General features: G+C 38.0%; 1 protein-coding gene across 14 annotated transcripts in view; it reads left to right on the top strand.

Annotated features, from left to right (window-relative positions):
* The window catches only part of MAPK9 (mitogen-activated protein kinase 9), a 58,480-nt gene extending 43,748 nt beyond the window's left edge, over positions 1-14,732 (top strand). For 6 of the 14 annotated variants that reach the window (XM_082453560.1, XM_082453568.1, XM_082453563.1 and 3 more), the window contains 7 exons: positions 1,285-1,450; positions 2,905-2,976; positions 6,159-6,341; positions 7,360-7,484; positions 8,510-8,573; positions 10,184-10,255; positions 11,621-14,732. In XM_082453560.1, the coding sequence (XP_082309686.1) occupies positions 1,285-1,450; positions 2,905-2,976; positions 6,159-6,341; positions 7,360-7,484; positions 8,510-8,573; positions 10,184-10,255; positions 11,621-11,763 (825 nt within the window). In that variant the 3' untranslated portion in view covers positions 11,764-14,732. Of the gene's footprint in view, positions 1-34; positions 232-1,284; positions 1,451-2,490; positions 2,563-2,904; positions 2,977-6,158; positions 6,342-7,359; positions 7,485-8,509; positions 8,574-10,183; positions 10,256-11,510 lie in introns of all 14 variants that reach the window. The other 8 variants (XM_082453561.1, XM_082453567.1, XM_082453572.1 and 5 more) reach the window with 5 other exon arrangements.
* Positions 14,733-15,447: the final 715 nt, after the last annotated feature.

Raw genomic sequence — 15,447 nt, 5'->3', positions numbered from 1 at the left:
GTGTTTTTCTGCTTATCCCAATAACACTTGGCAGCCGTCACTCAAGGCACACCTATGCCCGTTGGTGACACATCGATTGGAACGTTTCAGCCAGGTGCTGGGCCTGAAACGTCACTAAAAGTGACGGCCTTACTGTGTGGTGTGACTTGGCAGTTTGACGTTGTAGCTACACGTTGGAAAGCGCTTGTGAAAAGAATAGATGTGGATTGTTTAGAAGTCATAGTTTCTAGGGTGAGTTTGCAGGCTGGAGTCCGAGGCAAGAGTCAAATTCCTGTGGCCTGAGGAAGGGTCTGGGATGTGGGGGATCACCATGGAGAAAGTCCCTAGAGTTATGAAGGAAAAAACTGCAGAAGTGATAGGTTGTGTTGAGAGTGTGGTGGAGTATGATGTGTACACTCAGCAAACATTTTGTGAGAGTTTGCTGTGCCAGACTCTGGGCTGAGAGCTGAGAGCGCAGAGAGGCCCTTGAGGCCTCCTCTTACAGAGCCCATGCTCGGAGGGGCAGAGGAGGGACTCTGAGGGTAGTATGTGTGGTGGGGAGTGGTAGGTCCCAGGGAAGGGTGGGAAGTTGGGGTTGGTAATCATGAGATTCTTCTTCCAAGGAAAGAAGAAGCCTTTGGAAGATTCCAGGGTTAGAGAAGTCTAGCCATGTGCTGTGCAGTATTATAGCCACTAGTCACCTGAGGCTATTAAGTACTCAGAATGTGGCTATAATTGTGAATAAGCACTGGATTTCAAAGAGAGTACCAAAAAAAAGAATGTAAAATATCTCATTAATAATTTTTATATGTTGGTTACATTTTAAAATGAATACTCTGGAAATATACTCTATTGGAGTAAAGGAAAATATTAAAATTAATTTTACCTTTTCTAGTCACTTTTTTTAAGGTGGCTATTAGAAAATGTAAATTACACATGTGGATTGAGTTATATTTGTATTGGACAGCAGGGAAGAGCCAGAGTGTTGGGAACTGAAGGATGACCAGGCGTGGAGCGAGGGAGGAGAGGGTGTTGTGGAAGCTCTCAGAAGGTTTTAAGCAAAGGAGTGTCATGAAGGTTTCCACACAGGGGTAAGGGCAACCATCTGGCCTCGCTAGGCTGATTTGTATTAGTTTCAATATGAGAGTAGGATTTTCCAAAATGGTTCCAAAATCCCAGGGTTCAATTCTAACTTTCCTCCTTCTCCCAGGACTCTCACATACCTCACAAATCCTTACCAATGTGAGATTGTTTACTTAGCATGCTTTTGGTTCCTTTTATTAATTTAAACCATTTCTGCCCTAGGATTTGAAACCTAGCAACATTGTAGTAAAGTCAGACTGTACCCTTAAGATCCTTGACTTTGGCCTGGCTCGCACAGCATGCACCAACTTTATGATGACCCCCTACGTGGTAACGCGGTATTATCGGGCACCTGAAGTCATCCTGGGCATGGGCTACAAAGAGAACGGTGAGTACAGACAGAACTGGAAGAGGCCGAGATGTGTAAAAATAGTGCTATTCATCATCACTAGTTTTTTTCTCTTTCCTGTGAACTGTATGAAGTATAATGTGGAGACTGTGTTATACATAGATTATCATAGTTCACAGAAGAGAAATAATTAATTTTATATTTCCATTGGCTAAAATTATCCACTTTAAATATTCACTTTTAAAATTAATATTTTTGAACATTTATCAAAGTATAACATACTTACAGAAAAGTATGCAAATCCCGAGTGTGCAGCTCAATGAGAGCACACCCACATAACCAGCAGCACCCAAGGCCTCCCCAGCCCCCCTCTGGGTCTCAACCCCCAAAGGAAGCCATTATCCTGATTTCCAGCAACATAGATTGATTTTGCTTATTTTTGAACTTGATATAAATGGAATAATACAACATGTGCTTTTTGTGTGTAAAATTGGTATTTTTTTCACAGCAAAACTTATTCAAGCAATATCAGATCTCTTTGAAACTTAGCTTTTGAAAAATTTGTCAAAAAGAACTAAATCACATTCACGTGTTAAAAAAAAGAATCTGAAAGTTTGCCTAAGTCATCTGAAATGAGCTGTGCTTCAAGTTTATTCAGATGTTTTATAACCTGTGCTCCCATTCTGAGAGACACAGCTCTGTGGGCTTCCAGTCCTCTGTGGACATGAGAGAAAATTAGGTCCCCTGTTAGCGTCTCTCACCCCACCCCCAGCAGCAAGGGCAATAAATAGCCCTCTGCCTGGGCATCTGAGGCCTGTAATTCAGCTGGGCCCCCACAGAAGACGGCGAACAGCCAGAAGCTGGGGCACCTCTGGCCCTCACCTGGAGCCCAGACAAGCCTGTCCCTGTGAGGCCCTGCTGACTTGACAGTTTAAAAAAGGATCATTCTGGAGGTGTGGTGTTCATATTTTACAAAAGTCCCACTGACAAGCTGGGTTTGTCTTTGTTTGGGAGGGGGTTTGAGAAAGGACGTGTGTGGGGGGATCTCTGGCTGGTTTTAATCACCTGGTGTTTGGTAGTGGACATCTGGTCTGTCGGGTGCATCATGGCAGAAATGGTCCTCCATAAAGTCCTGTTCCCAGGAAGAGACTGTATCCTTCACAGGGAGAGACCCAGCACTGATCACGAAGGCTGGGGGCAGGGGTGGGCATGTGCCTGGAAACAGCTTTGTGGGACAGGCATTTCTTGTTTCTGGGACTTTGTTTGTTTCTGAAGCTGTAAAGTATTGGACTCTTTGGCACTAAAAGCCCAGATTGCTGCAAACTGAAGGCCAAAATAGAGGTCAGCAATATTTCATACTGTGTAAAAAAGTTCACCCGTTACTAGCAATTTATTTTCCATGTTTGTGTGTTTAGTACACTGTTAGAATCCTTTTCCTCACCTTTGTTTTGTTCATGGCACTTCATAATTTTGTCATTTCACTTTATTTTCAGTTGATATCTGGTCAGTGGGTTGCATCATGGGAGAGCTGGTGAAAGGTTGTGTGATATTCCAAGGCACTGATCGTATCCTTCCCGGGGGACATTCCCGGCCATGTTTTCCATAAATACCAAGGGCAGCAGGAGGTCAAAAGGAAAATGTCATAATTCTAGAGTGTATTCTAAGGGGGTCTTGATTATGTTTGTTAAATTAGTGTCACACACCAAATGGTTCAATTTTATGTTTCTTTTTTACTTGACTACCTGTAACAATTTTATTGAGGCAGAGAATTAAGTTAAACCAATTTATATTAGTTCTTAATTTTATTAAAAATAGCTTATAAGAATTGTATTTACTCTTTGACAAATGTATCCTGATATTTAAATGAAAATACTGTTTAGTTAATTCAGTTAATTTAGGTATCTAGAAAGTTGTTGTCTATATTTAACAGGCCAATAATTTGTAATTTGTTTAATTTGTTTAATATACTATTTCATTAGTTACCAGGATGAATTAAAATATTTTCCTCCAAAGTAAGAACTGAAGCACACTACATAAGACCTAAATGAAAAAGATTAAAGTAAAAAGTTTGTGAGGAACAATATTTGCTAAATTTTTTTGTTTTGTTACTCTTCTGACATTTTGTAGAAAATTTTAGAAGATCCACTTAGAAGGTTATTTTGTGACATACTGGGGAAGTTTAACACACATTTAAATAAATATAAAATGCAAAAGGTTAACTTACACTGTGGTCAGCAAATCATATTAATGACATATAGCATAAAGGAGAATAGATATATGATAGTTTCAATAGCTTTCTTTTCTCATATTCCTCATATTCTTCCATCTTCAATATTTTTTGCTCTAACATGATTCTTCACATATACCCTTTTTCATTTGTGTTCTAACCACCTAAAATTTTCATTAGTGTTTTGATTTTGTTTTTTGTTATGAAAGTGGTCTCTGTCCGCTGGCAGATTGATGGTTATCTTTAAAAGAAATTAAGTTGTATAGTCATGTTTTATATGTATTTTATTAAAGTAATTTTAGTTTTTTATAATTTTATGAGGGTGGTTTATTTGTAATATAAATTCTTCACAACACAAACCTGGAATGAAAAGATTTTATTACTATCATTTTATTTGCCTTCCTTGACATTTTTCACATCACAGATTTTATGTGAAGTTAAATACAGCATTTTATTTTGTTCTAATAAATTTTCTAGCAATTTTCCATAGCCTTACCTTAGATTCAGTTGTTTCAAAATGTAAATAAGGAGATCTTTAATTTGCAAATAAATTCATTTAAAAAGGGAAAAGTTGATATATTCTAAAGATTGGTTGATTGATTGATTGATTGATGGCCATGCCACGAGGCTTGTGGGATCTTAGTTCCCCGACCAGGGATTGAACCTGGACCCACAGCAGTGAAAGCACAGAGTCCTAACCACCAGACTGCCAGGGAATGCCCTAAAGATACATAATTAGAAGTATCTACTTAACATTGTCCGTCTCAATTTTTAATTCATTTTGTGACTTTCCTTTCTTTAATTAATTAAATGTTTTCTTCAGAAAGTACAGAAATGAAAAGTGTAGGAACTCTTTGGTGCACTATTAAGTAATTTAAAATTCTTAATTTACATGTTAACATCTTGCAATGTCAGTAATAATAATTTTATGTATAAGGTCACCTACTGTCATTCTGAGAACACACAGAGATTACATCATTTTCCAAAGACAATATTGCTAACTTTTTCCAACATTAGATAGAAAAAGATTCCAGAAACCAAATTGCAGTTCTCAGAGATTTGTTTTAGATTCGTAACCTGAGGTAGAAAAGGAACTCCTGTCCCCACATGGCCTATGAGAAAGAGAAAGCTTTAGGCAGGCACCTCCCAGAGAGCAAGGGACCCCGGAGGCCAGGAAGCAGGTTACTGAGGGAGGCTCACTGACACTGTCAAAAAGGTGAGGACTGAGAATTGAGGGATGGTCACCTGCAACTTTGATGGGTGCAGTTTTCATGAAGTGATGGGGGAAAAGCCTGATGAGAGGATGTTTAAGAGAGAATGAGAGGCTGGGAGTTAGAGATACAAGTGTAGACAACTCTGTTTTGCTGCAAGTGGGAATGGTAGCTAAGCTACGGATGTTCAGCCGAAGGAAAGTGGCTGTTGCTTTAAGATGGGAGAAAAAAAATTTGTTTGATTGGTGATGGAATCCTCCAGTGGATGGTGTACCAGCAAGAAGAAAGACATTACAGGAAGCAAGAGGGCCTCCTCCTTTGTTCTTTAAAGAACATGTGTCTGTTCCCTAGGTTCTTTCACAGTGATGTCATTTTATTTTTCTAAGACATACCTCAATTAGTCACTTTTTAAAGATGCTGTTTATTTGATTCCTCTGGCTTGCGTTCTCTTGTATAATTTTTATGGTTTTATCAGTAGAATCCCTTTCCACATTCATCTTGCCAGTTATCTCAAGCCCCAAGTGAAAGAGGCAAAGCTGGTATTGTCTGCATTTTACAAATAGGAAGGTGAGACCCAAGGGAGATTGACTGCCGGACACCTAGTGAGTGTCTAATACACAATGGAGTCTGAAACCCAGGTCATATACTTTGAAAGGAAATAAAACACACTCCTTTGTATTGCAGTGATGGTCCGGGTCAATGCCAAGTAAAACAGAATGACCTCTCAAAGCTGTCACTGCTCAATGTAAGCACAGCTACAGTGAGAAAGGACATGGTGAGGGCTCAGAAAGTCCAGAGCCTTGGCTCCTGCCCACCCCCTCATCCACCCCATCCCGCCAGGCCTGCCCCGCAGGGGTGGCTCCCAGCTGTAAATTGAGCAGTCAGATAGGTCTCTCTACTTCAGGGAGCTTTAGATCTAACATAGTTTTATTATGAGAACTGATTTCAATTTGCCTATATAATTACTACCTAATTTCATGTTTAAGCCTTTCAGTCATAGGTATTCTTCAGTTACAAGATAACTTTATTTTGATCTAGAATGGGAAGGCATACAGACTTCATGGTGTTGATTTAATAAACTGTGATCAGAGTTTATAAAGATGCAGAGTTTTTTTTAAATAGTCTTAACTTGGAGCCCAAACCTTTTTTGAATATTATTTCAGAATGCTTCTGCTGACCCAGTGAGGTGGCCTGGTTAATTACTTGTTGATAAGTATAAATATAATTTAAGTTTTTCCTTGAATGATGCTACTTTATGTAATATGAATATAAGGCATTTCAGTTGTATTTTCCTCAAGAGACTCCTTAGATATTGATCAGTGGAATAAAGTTATTGAGCAGCTAGGAACGCCATCTGCAGATTTCATGAAGAAACTTCAGCCAACTGTGAGGAATTACGTAGAAAACAGACCAAAGTATCCTGGAATCAAATTTGAAGAACTCTTTCCAGATTGGATATTTCCATCAGAATCTGAACGAGACAAAATGAAAAGTAAGGTATCCTTTTTTCTTATACTGGGTGAAGCTTTCACTTTATGTTTGCATTCTAAAACCTGTGAACATTGAGAGACAAAATAGTTGAAACCCTCAAAGTCATTTACAGGCTAGAATGAAGGCATTTCAGAAAGAAAGCTTAAAGACCTCGAAATTTTGTCCTCAATAAAGTGACGTAACTGAAGCCTGTGGTCAAAATATTTACATCAGTCTGAAAGACTCATGTTAATTACAGCAAATGGAATTCAAACAGTTTTCAGGTATAAAGAATACTTGAATAAAGATTCTAGCCCAGTTGAAGAGTCAGAAATTTTAAAAGGCTCCTTCTCCCCTTCTCCTGTGCCTATCACTAAGTGTTTTAAGGGAAAGAATAGATTTGTTTCTCTCTACAGCAAGATAAACAGTGCCTCATTCAGAAAAGCCCCATCTCTTCTTTGCCTATACTATACATGTGAATTTTAATTGCTGAAACCTAAGTGAGCCTTGTATTTAACCAAGTTATTGAACTTGTTGGATTTTTTTCTAACTACTAATCTCTAGATTTAAAAAAAGCGTATGTTGCCAACATTGTATACAGGTAGGCAAAGCAGAGGCATCTGTGAAGTGTTCTATACTGTGCAAATATGAAATCATTGTGTGGCTTAGTCTGTTTTAATTTCACTTCGATGTGGCATCAAGAAAAAACACTTGCCTATGCTTCATGCCTGCATTCTTGGCAGTGCCACCCTTAGCTTAGCTCCTGCACCCTCCCTGGACGTGGCTTCTCAGCCTTGTGCCCTGTCCTTCTCCCCTCCCAGATTCAGAGGCTGAAAGCACATTTGAAAGCCTGGTTTGTAGTGGAAGTGGCTGCTTGACTTACTGTTAAAGAAAAAGACTCTAATAATCTTGAAGCTATCAACAATTCCTCAAAGTTAATATATTTTTGTTCTGTCTATGCTGTCACATTTAGTTCTTTATTGTGTGATTTTCAGGCTAACACTATTACTTTATAAATCTAATATTTGTTTTTACCCTAGCAAGTCAAGCCAGAGACTTACTATCAAAAATGTTAGTGATAGATCCTGACAAGCGAATCTCTGTAGATGAAGCTTTGCGTCACCCTTATATCACTGTTTGGTATGACCCTGCTGAAGCAGAAGCGGTAAGCATCTATTTTGAAAAGGCTTATGTGTAAAGGCAGGGCATACATTTCCTTGGACCTTCTGTCTGTTAGTCTGGAATGGCTACGTGAAGTCCTAGATTTAAAAGGACTCCTGATTACAACGAGGCCATGTAACATGGGTCACAACCCCTTTTGGGACTCTTGTTACTGGGGCTCTACTCAGAGTACCTCAGGAGTGAACATGCTTATGCTGTGGTGATATAATTATCTTCATTTATGCAGATGCTGATGTGTGATCATAATATCACCTTTTTTAGGCATCCATTTGTGTACCTGGCACTGTGCCTTGGGCTTTGCTTTACATCATCTTGTTTAGGCATCCAGTCAGGCTAAGAAACTTGCTGAAAATCACAAATTTGTTCATCCTTCCCCAGAGGTACCTGCTCGGGGAGTTCCACTTCTGAGTTTAGTGCTCATGTGCATTTTTCTGTAGCAGCATTGGTATGGATGGTCTTTAGCTGGAAGTGAAATAACCACATAGTGGCATGCTCATTATTATGTCTTGGCCTATGCATTTAACCACCATTTTAAACATTGTTTTATATGAAAAGAATTTGATTTATAAACACCTGATTTTAAGCAAATTTTTGAAGCAGTCCATTTATGAATTTGGGGATTGAGTTTGGGAGTTCTAACAGGAAGAAATATAAACCTGAAATGTGTTTTGCAGCTTCTGTATTTCATAGCACAGTACCTTGTCCAGGGTGGATCTCTAGGAAGCAGCCTGTGATTACTAATTTTATAATTACATTTGGGCAGATGTCTTTAGAGTGTGATTATTAAGAGGACTATAATAGCTCTATTTTTTTGGTTAATTTTTCCTCAATTATTTTGATTCTGAAACTGATGGAAAATCATACTTATAAAGAAATCTTTAATAAGCCAAGTATTTAATGAAACTACATCCATATTATAAATATTTTAGAAGTCTTACAAAGTGATTCTTTTTCTTCATGCCTCATTATTCTTTTAACTATTGACTTTACCTGTAATTTAATTTTTAGCCACCACCTCAAATTTATGATGCCCAGTTGGAAGAAAGAGAACATGCAATTGAAGAATGGAAAGGTAAAGACGGAACTTATTTTGATTGTTACTTATGACATTTCTTGCAACAGGGCAACATCACTTTTTGACAATAGCCTTTCTAAGAGGGGGCAAGAAACCCTGCAGCCCATTTATCCTCTCTCTTCCCACTTCCCAGTAGAAAAAGAACTTGAAGATAACAGAATTAGAGAGGAACGTGTATGAATTGCATATTATTTGCTTCAAAAGAGAAAAATAAAGACTTTTTCACACAATCTTACATTATCAAATCTTGGTTTGTAAACTAAACTCAGTGATTGTATCACACTTACCTTGACAACATGTTGCAAATCGTTGAGTAACCCCAATTCACAGGTCCTTGTAAAGCAGACGTGGGAGACCCCACTGGGGTCATGTGAACTTCTGCTATATGTGTAAGCCATGTAGTTATATATGTGTTTTAAAATAAGAGTTTAGGGAAAATTGCAGTTCAAAAATATGCAGATAGTTATTATTACCACTATAAGATTAACCAAACAACCCACAGCAAACTAAACCAGTAAAAAAGAGGCTGAACTAAAAATTTTTCATTAAAAAGCAGAATCAGTAGTAATTGAGAACTATGGTCAGCGCAAGTCAAACATGGTGATGTGTCCTTGCCAAGAGCCCCTCCCCGGGATATAGGGATACCAACGACCTGAATGTGCACACACCCATAGGCCTCACTAAGTGCTTGCAATATGCTAATTTTGTTTCATGAATAGCAAAATTTTAGGAAGCTGCTTAGTTAATAGGTAGTTAGTTTTTCTTACAAATGAAAATAGAGGAAAACTGAGATTGAAGCCAAGAAAAAACTTAGGTAATTAGATTAATTTCTGACCAATCTGGAGGGGTTATATTTGGAGAACCACAGTAATGATGGAGGAAAACATGTGCAAAAAGATGTGAGAATATCCAGTACTTAAACTGTTCTGTTAGAGCCACTTTGCTAGTACTTTCCCTCCCTCTCTCCCCACCTCTCTCCCTCTGTGTGTCTCTCTCATTCTCTCTCCCTCACCCCCACTTTGTAAAACCCCTATTGTGGATCCAGAGCTACTGTACATTTTTGGCTGTCTTTTTTTTTTTTTTTTTAATTTATTTTTGGCTGTGTTGGGTCTTGATTGCTGCACACAGGCTTTCTCTAGTTGTGGCGAGTGGGGGCTACTCTTTGGTGCAGTGCGCAGGCGGTGGCTTCTCTTGTGGAGCACAGGCTCTAGGCGTGTGAGCTTCCGTAGTTGTGGCACGCAGGCTCAGTAGTTGTGGCTTGCGGGCTCTAGAGCACAGGCTCAGTAGTTGTGGCACACGGGCTTAGTTGCTCTGCAGTATGTGGGATCTTCCCGGACCAGGGCTCGAACCTGTGTCCCCTGCATTGGCAGGCGGATTCTTAACCATTGCACCACCAGGGAAGTCCCTGGCTGTCTTAATAGCTGGGTTGAAAAGATATAATGGATCAAATTATATTTTGGTCTAGGTAAACTATATTACTTAATTGTCTATCACAATTAAAAATAGCACATCACAGTGCCCTTGGAGTGGTTCCAATTGATTTGGAAGCAGGATTTTGAGATGCAGAGAAACTGATGAAGCATTTTAACTTGCATTTCTATTTGAAGAGCTAATTTACAAAGAAGTAATGGATTGGGAAGAAAGAAGCAAGAATGGTGTTGTGAAAGATCAACCTTCAGGTTAGTGATTGCTTTAATAGTTTGATTGCATAATATTTTTCTTTCCCTATTCATTATTTATAAGTGGCAACAGTGTGTTAAGTGCCAGCTTGACCAGCATTGGATTTGAAAACTCTTTATGTGAAATAGTCTTCTTTTTGGTTTATCCTGGTGGTGGCAACTAACATCTTACTGATGTGCCAGGCAGCGAACCAACTATATTATGAACATTCTTATTTCATCCTTGTAACAGCTGCTGTCAGTTTCGTTAATAGATAAGGAAATTGAATTTAAAGCCTTTTCAATGTGCATGACCCTCTTTGTACTGCCCCCAACCAGTTAAAAAAGAAAATTAATGTGACTCTAGATAAAATGGAATTGGGTTTTCTTTTGAGAAAATTGTTCATATAATTCTCTCATCTTTCTACGTGTTCTACTTAGTGGTAGAAGTCTGACTAACAATTAGGTAACTGTATGAGTATTAGAGACATAGTATATATGGTGTCCTGTAGGGTTCTACTTAAACAAAACTCTTTAGTTATATTTATTTTCTCACTCCACTCCCACTGGAAAGCGCATGCACACACACACACGTAAGTACATGTTGGACTGCTTTTTATTCTTGAATTTTATATTCAGCATGGCAAATGTGTCAAGTGTCTAGAGATTATATAATTTCAATACGAATTTAGGTGCTCGTTGTTAACTCAGCAAAAATTTAAGACTTACCTCTGAGAGCCTGGATGTTTTGTTTTTGTTCAAACCAGACTAAAATATAGATAGTAGGAAATAGGATAGTTTCATTTGCCTTAACATGTCAGTTTTGGGGATTTAGAAAGCAAAAATAAAATGAACGAGAGTCCACTAATTTTTTTTTTCCTTTTTTAATTTGTATGCAATCCTTCTTTTAGAAGGTATTTTTATTGCAAAAGAATTTTTCAAAGGTTGATGCTTTTTTCCTTGGACTAAGTGTTTATGATTATAATTGAAATGTCTGATGACACTTGAATCCTACTTGGGCTTAAGCCTTTTGTGATACTGATAGTTTTAGGATAAATTCAGCAATTTTCTTTTAATATCTTTTTAAAACCAGCAGGTATTTTTAAAGTAGTTAATAACATGATTATACATGAGTACATATATGATGTTTAGCCACTGGGAAGAAAGAGAATATTGCAGGGAAAGACGGAGGAGTAATTGGGATTTTGAGCCTAAAGAAAGACTCCAGGAAAAGTTCAAAATGTACAGTCAACTAACTTCTTGTTTATACTAATAGTATAGGAAACTACAAAAGGACAGAGCTGAGAAATGACCTGAAGTCTCATTGCCTTGATTTGCAGCAGTGTCGTGCCTCAGATTTTATTATATTTGGTTTTCTTAGCACAGATGCAGCAGTAAGTAGCAACGCCACTCCTTCTCAGTCGTCATCTATCAATGACATTTCATCCATGTCCACTGAGCAGACGCTGGCCTCAGACACAGACAGCAGTCTGGATGCCTCAACAGGACCCCTTGAAGGTTGTCGATGATAAGTTAGAAATAGCAAGCTTGTCGTCAGTGAAGGAACTCTCACTTCCATGGGCCTGAAATACTTGGGAGTTGATGGAACCAAATAGAAAAACTCCATGTTCTGCATGTAAGAAACACGATGCCTTGCCCCTACTCAGTCGTACTAGGCTTGCCTTGCTTAGATTATAAAATGAAGCAGATTATGTCTAAAGAAAAAAAGTACAAACCACACTTTTAGAGATTTTGTTCAAGGTCATTTCAGGTGAGCAATTAGAATAGATGAATTTTTTTTTTAAGTTGTACAGTAATAGTGACAATTTCTCATCCTCAGTGACCGTTGGGACTTTTATGCATGTGACCACAAATGCTTGCTCAGACTTGCCCTCTAGCACTTTGGAAATCAGTATTTATAAAGCCAAATAATCTTCAAGGTAGTGCTGCTTCTAGAATTGTCTCTTAATCCTCTTAAGTAATTTGGTGTCTGTCCAGAAAAATAGATTTATGTGTATTAATTGGCCGCCATCATATTATCATATCTTACCTTCTTTTAGGGTATGAGTTATTTTCTTTCGTATTTCAGAAGGAATATAATTCAATCTATATAATAAATTAAAAATGTAACTTTTCTTAAATTTGTCATGTTTTGGGCTGAGAATTACCACTGCTAAGACCAGGACACTTTGTTTTCTCTAAATTGTCTTAGTCTGGGTGACTGTACATTCAGCTTTACTGCATGATAAAATTTTAAGTTTTGTTTTGTGCTGCTTAAAACATATATACCTTTAAAATCCTATCTTCCCTATCTCTTTTTTCTTGGTCTTCTGGACTTATTAATTTAAAATGCTACCTAGAACTTCACCTTCTTTATTAGCCACCTAATACCTATGTCAATAATATGATGGCAAATAGATTCTTGAACCCATCACCTGCTGTTAGAGTAGAATTTTATGAAGTGATCACTAAAGATGATTGCAGTCACTTACTAAGTGCTTGCTTTGCTTGAGCCTGGACTGGGTCCTTTCTTACCTTCTGTCACTCAAGGTGAGATACGTGATTTCATAAGGCAGAGTTTCCCTCTTCCAACACAGCATTCTTACTCGACTTTCTTTCTTCTCTGAAAGAAACCACATAAATCCCCCTTTGGTCTGTTTTAGGAAGCAGACTGGTTCAGAATGCCTGTTTGTGGTTTGTTTTCCACTTTGTGGAGGCATTTCCTTTTCCTAAGGGAAATCCATGAATGTTCTGGAAAAACTCTTCTGAGGGATATGGAGGAAATATCCTAAAGGGTAATAATTAACTATTGAACATTTTCTGATTTTAAACTGCTCACCTGAAATTGATACTTTCAGACTGATACGGAAATCATTCAAAGTTCAGTAAAATACTGAGTATTGAAGTGTCATTGCAGAAATGGAGTTACGATGGTCACATACGGCTACCTGTGCTCATAATGCTTTTCCCTTGAACTTATTCTGTTACAAATTCATATCTTGTGTTTAGTTATTTTGGAAGCTATTGGATCAACATTGTTCACATTCTATAGAATGTGTTCTGAGGAGGAACTTTGATAAGAAAGTTTATTATAAATATTATCTAAAATATATGATTATCTCTACACCAGTTGTATCTTATTGGTCTTATCACTGGAAACTGGAACCCTTGATGAACAAAATTAATATTGAAGTAATAAATAGTTTTATATTGTGAGGTTTAGACACATTCAACTATAAGATGGAAATACTAACTTGAATTGAGGCAGAAACACCTATTACATGGCTTAGGATTATTTTGGTTTTGGAGGCCTGATGGTATTGTGAAGCAAGTTATCACTATACATATATAAACATCTTAAAATGGCCTCCTCTCTAATACACATTCTTTAAAAAGACTTTACTAAATCTATCTTTAAAGAGAAGAAGAAAGGTGAGAGTTTTAAAAATACATTATCTGTCCTAGGCTTATGTATATGCAGCACAGGGATGCTGAGGGTGCATCGAGGTTTCACTGGGTGATTGTACGTTCAGCCAGGCGCCATTTGTAAGTGGAGCTAGGTGCCGCACAGACTGGCTTTCTGCTCACTCATTCCTCTGTGTGTTCATGGATGGAGTCTGTGATGGTGTTGACGGGTTTCCTGCCAAGACCACCTTCCATCAGAGACCAGTGAGTGCACCTAGGACAGGCCACAGGGCTGCAGACAGCCCAGCTCCATAGAAATACCTCACCCCACTTCAGGGTCCTCCCTCCTGAGCCGAGATGTGCCAGGGCCCTGGTGCAATGCAGATGGTTTCAAACTGCTCTCCATGGATAAATGCTGATGTTGGATAAAGAACTGAAAAATTTGCTCAGTTTTTCATGTTTTCTATTTTATTTTTGTAATTTATATTGTACACAACCCTGAAGTAACTATTTTGGACACATATTTTTATAAACCAGGTAATTTATTATTAGCCTGGAATTTGGACTAGGTTCGTTTTGTTTGTTGACTTAGTTTTTTGTTAAAAAGGAAATGACTGCCTCCCCTATGTCGGGTCTTGATTTCAAGTACAGGTTCCAGAGAGCAGACAGAGTCTGTCAGAGTAGGAGAGCATTCTCGAAACACATCCTGCTCAGTGTTGATCAGCTGTGGAAACAGGAGATGGAAACAGGGCTCTGTGTTTATCTCTGCACCATGAAACTCAGAGCTGCAGTGCTGAAAGGAGAAAACCCTTGGCAGGGCCCCTTACTGACACCCAGAGTCCATAGTTGAAACACTGAATGGGATACTGGTTTAATCCAGATTTGATGCTGTGTAAGTCATGGTAATGATGTATGATGAATTCGTCTGGTTGATTTCTAATGTAACTCCTCCGGTGTTTCACACTGGTAGTAAACACAGGTGTGACCTTTCAGATTGCATATCTCAAAAGTAACATTGCCTAATGTTTTATAATAAAATATATTATGTGTGTTTTGATTGGTGAAAATAATACAAATACATTTTAAAAGAGAAGTGTATAGCATGTCCAATTTTTGTGGTGTGTTTTTAAGTGACAGTTGACTGTGTATTTCTACATCACCATCTCTGATTACAGATTTAACATGAACACAGGTAGATATTGGAGTGTCGTCATTTCAATCAATATTAGCATATGTTTTTAAATTGAAAAGCAAAGCAGTTCTGTTAGATCTCTTACTGAAAATATTCTGCAGATTCCTGAATCTGAGTTTTCAAAAACATGCAGTGTAAAATTGAGTATTCGGAGTAATTGTTTTCTCACAAGGTGTGGCCAGAAGAATCCACCAATCAGTCAGTCTTTCCTTGTATTACTTCAGATCCTTAATGGCGGTTGTGTGCTTGTGGTTTTGTGCATGGATGAGCCTCTTTCATTTTACTTCTGGTTTTGAGGCACTTTAGGATGTTTACTACTTAAAGCCATAGGAATAGAAGGGTCCACAATGACTCACTCTCTTTGCTGCTTAAAAGGACTAGAATCATTGCAGATGGATGAGTATCAATCTTAATTTTAAAGGTTTCTAGAAAAGGAAAACATTTCTCTTGATAATGATCTGGGTTCCATTTCTCTATCTTACCCCCTTCCCACTTTCAGTGTAGATAGTACTGAAATACTTTTAATTTGTTGACTTAAATGGTACATGTAGGTGGCTGGGATTTTTTTTTGGTGGGAGGAAGGGTAGTATTTCAGAATAACTTAGTATATACTTTA

This window comes from Balaenoptera physalus, assembly GCF_965194825.1.
Source record: "Balaenoptera physalus genome assembly, chromosome: 3".
NCBI lineage: Eukaryota > Metazoa > Chordata > Mammalia > Artiodactyla > Balaenopteridae > Balaenoptera > Balaenoptera physalus.
Note: the sequence above shows the minus strand (reverse complement) of the source record. Positions and strands in the feature narration are given on the sequence as shown.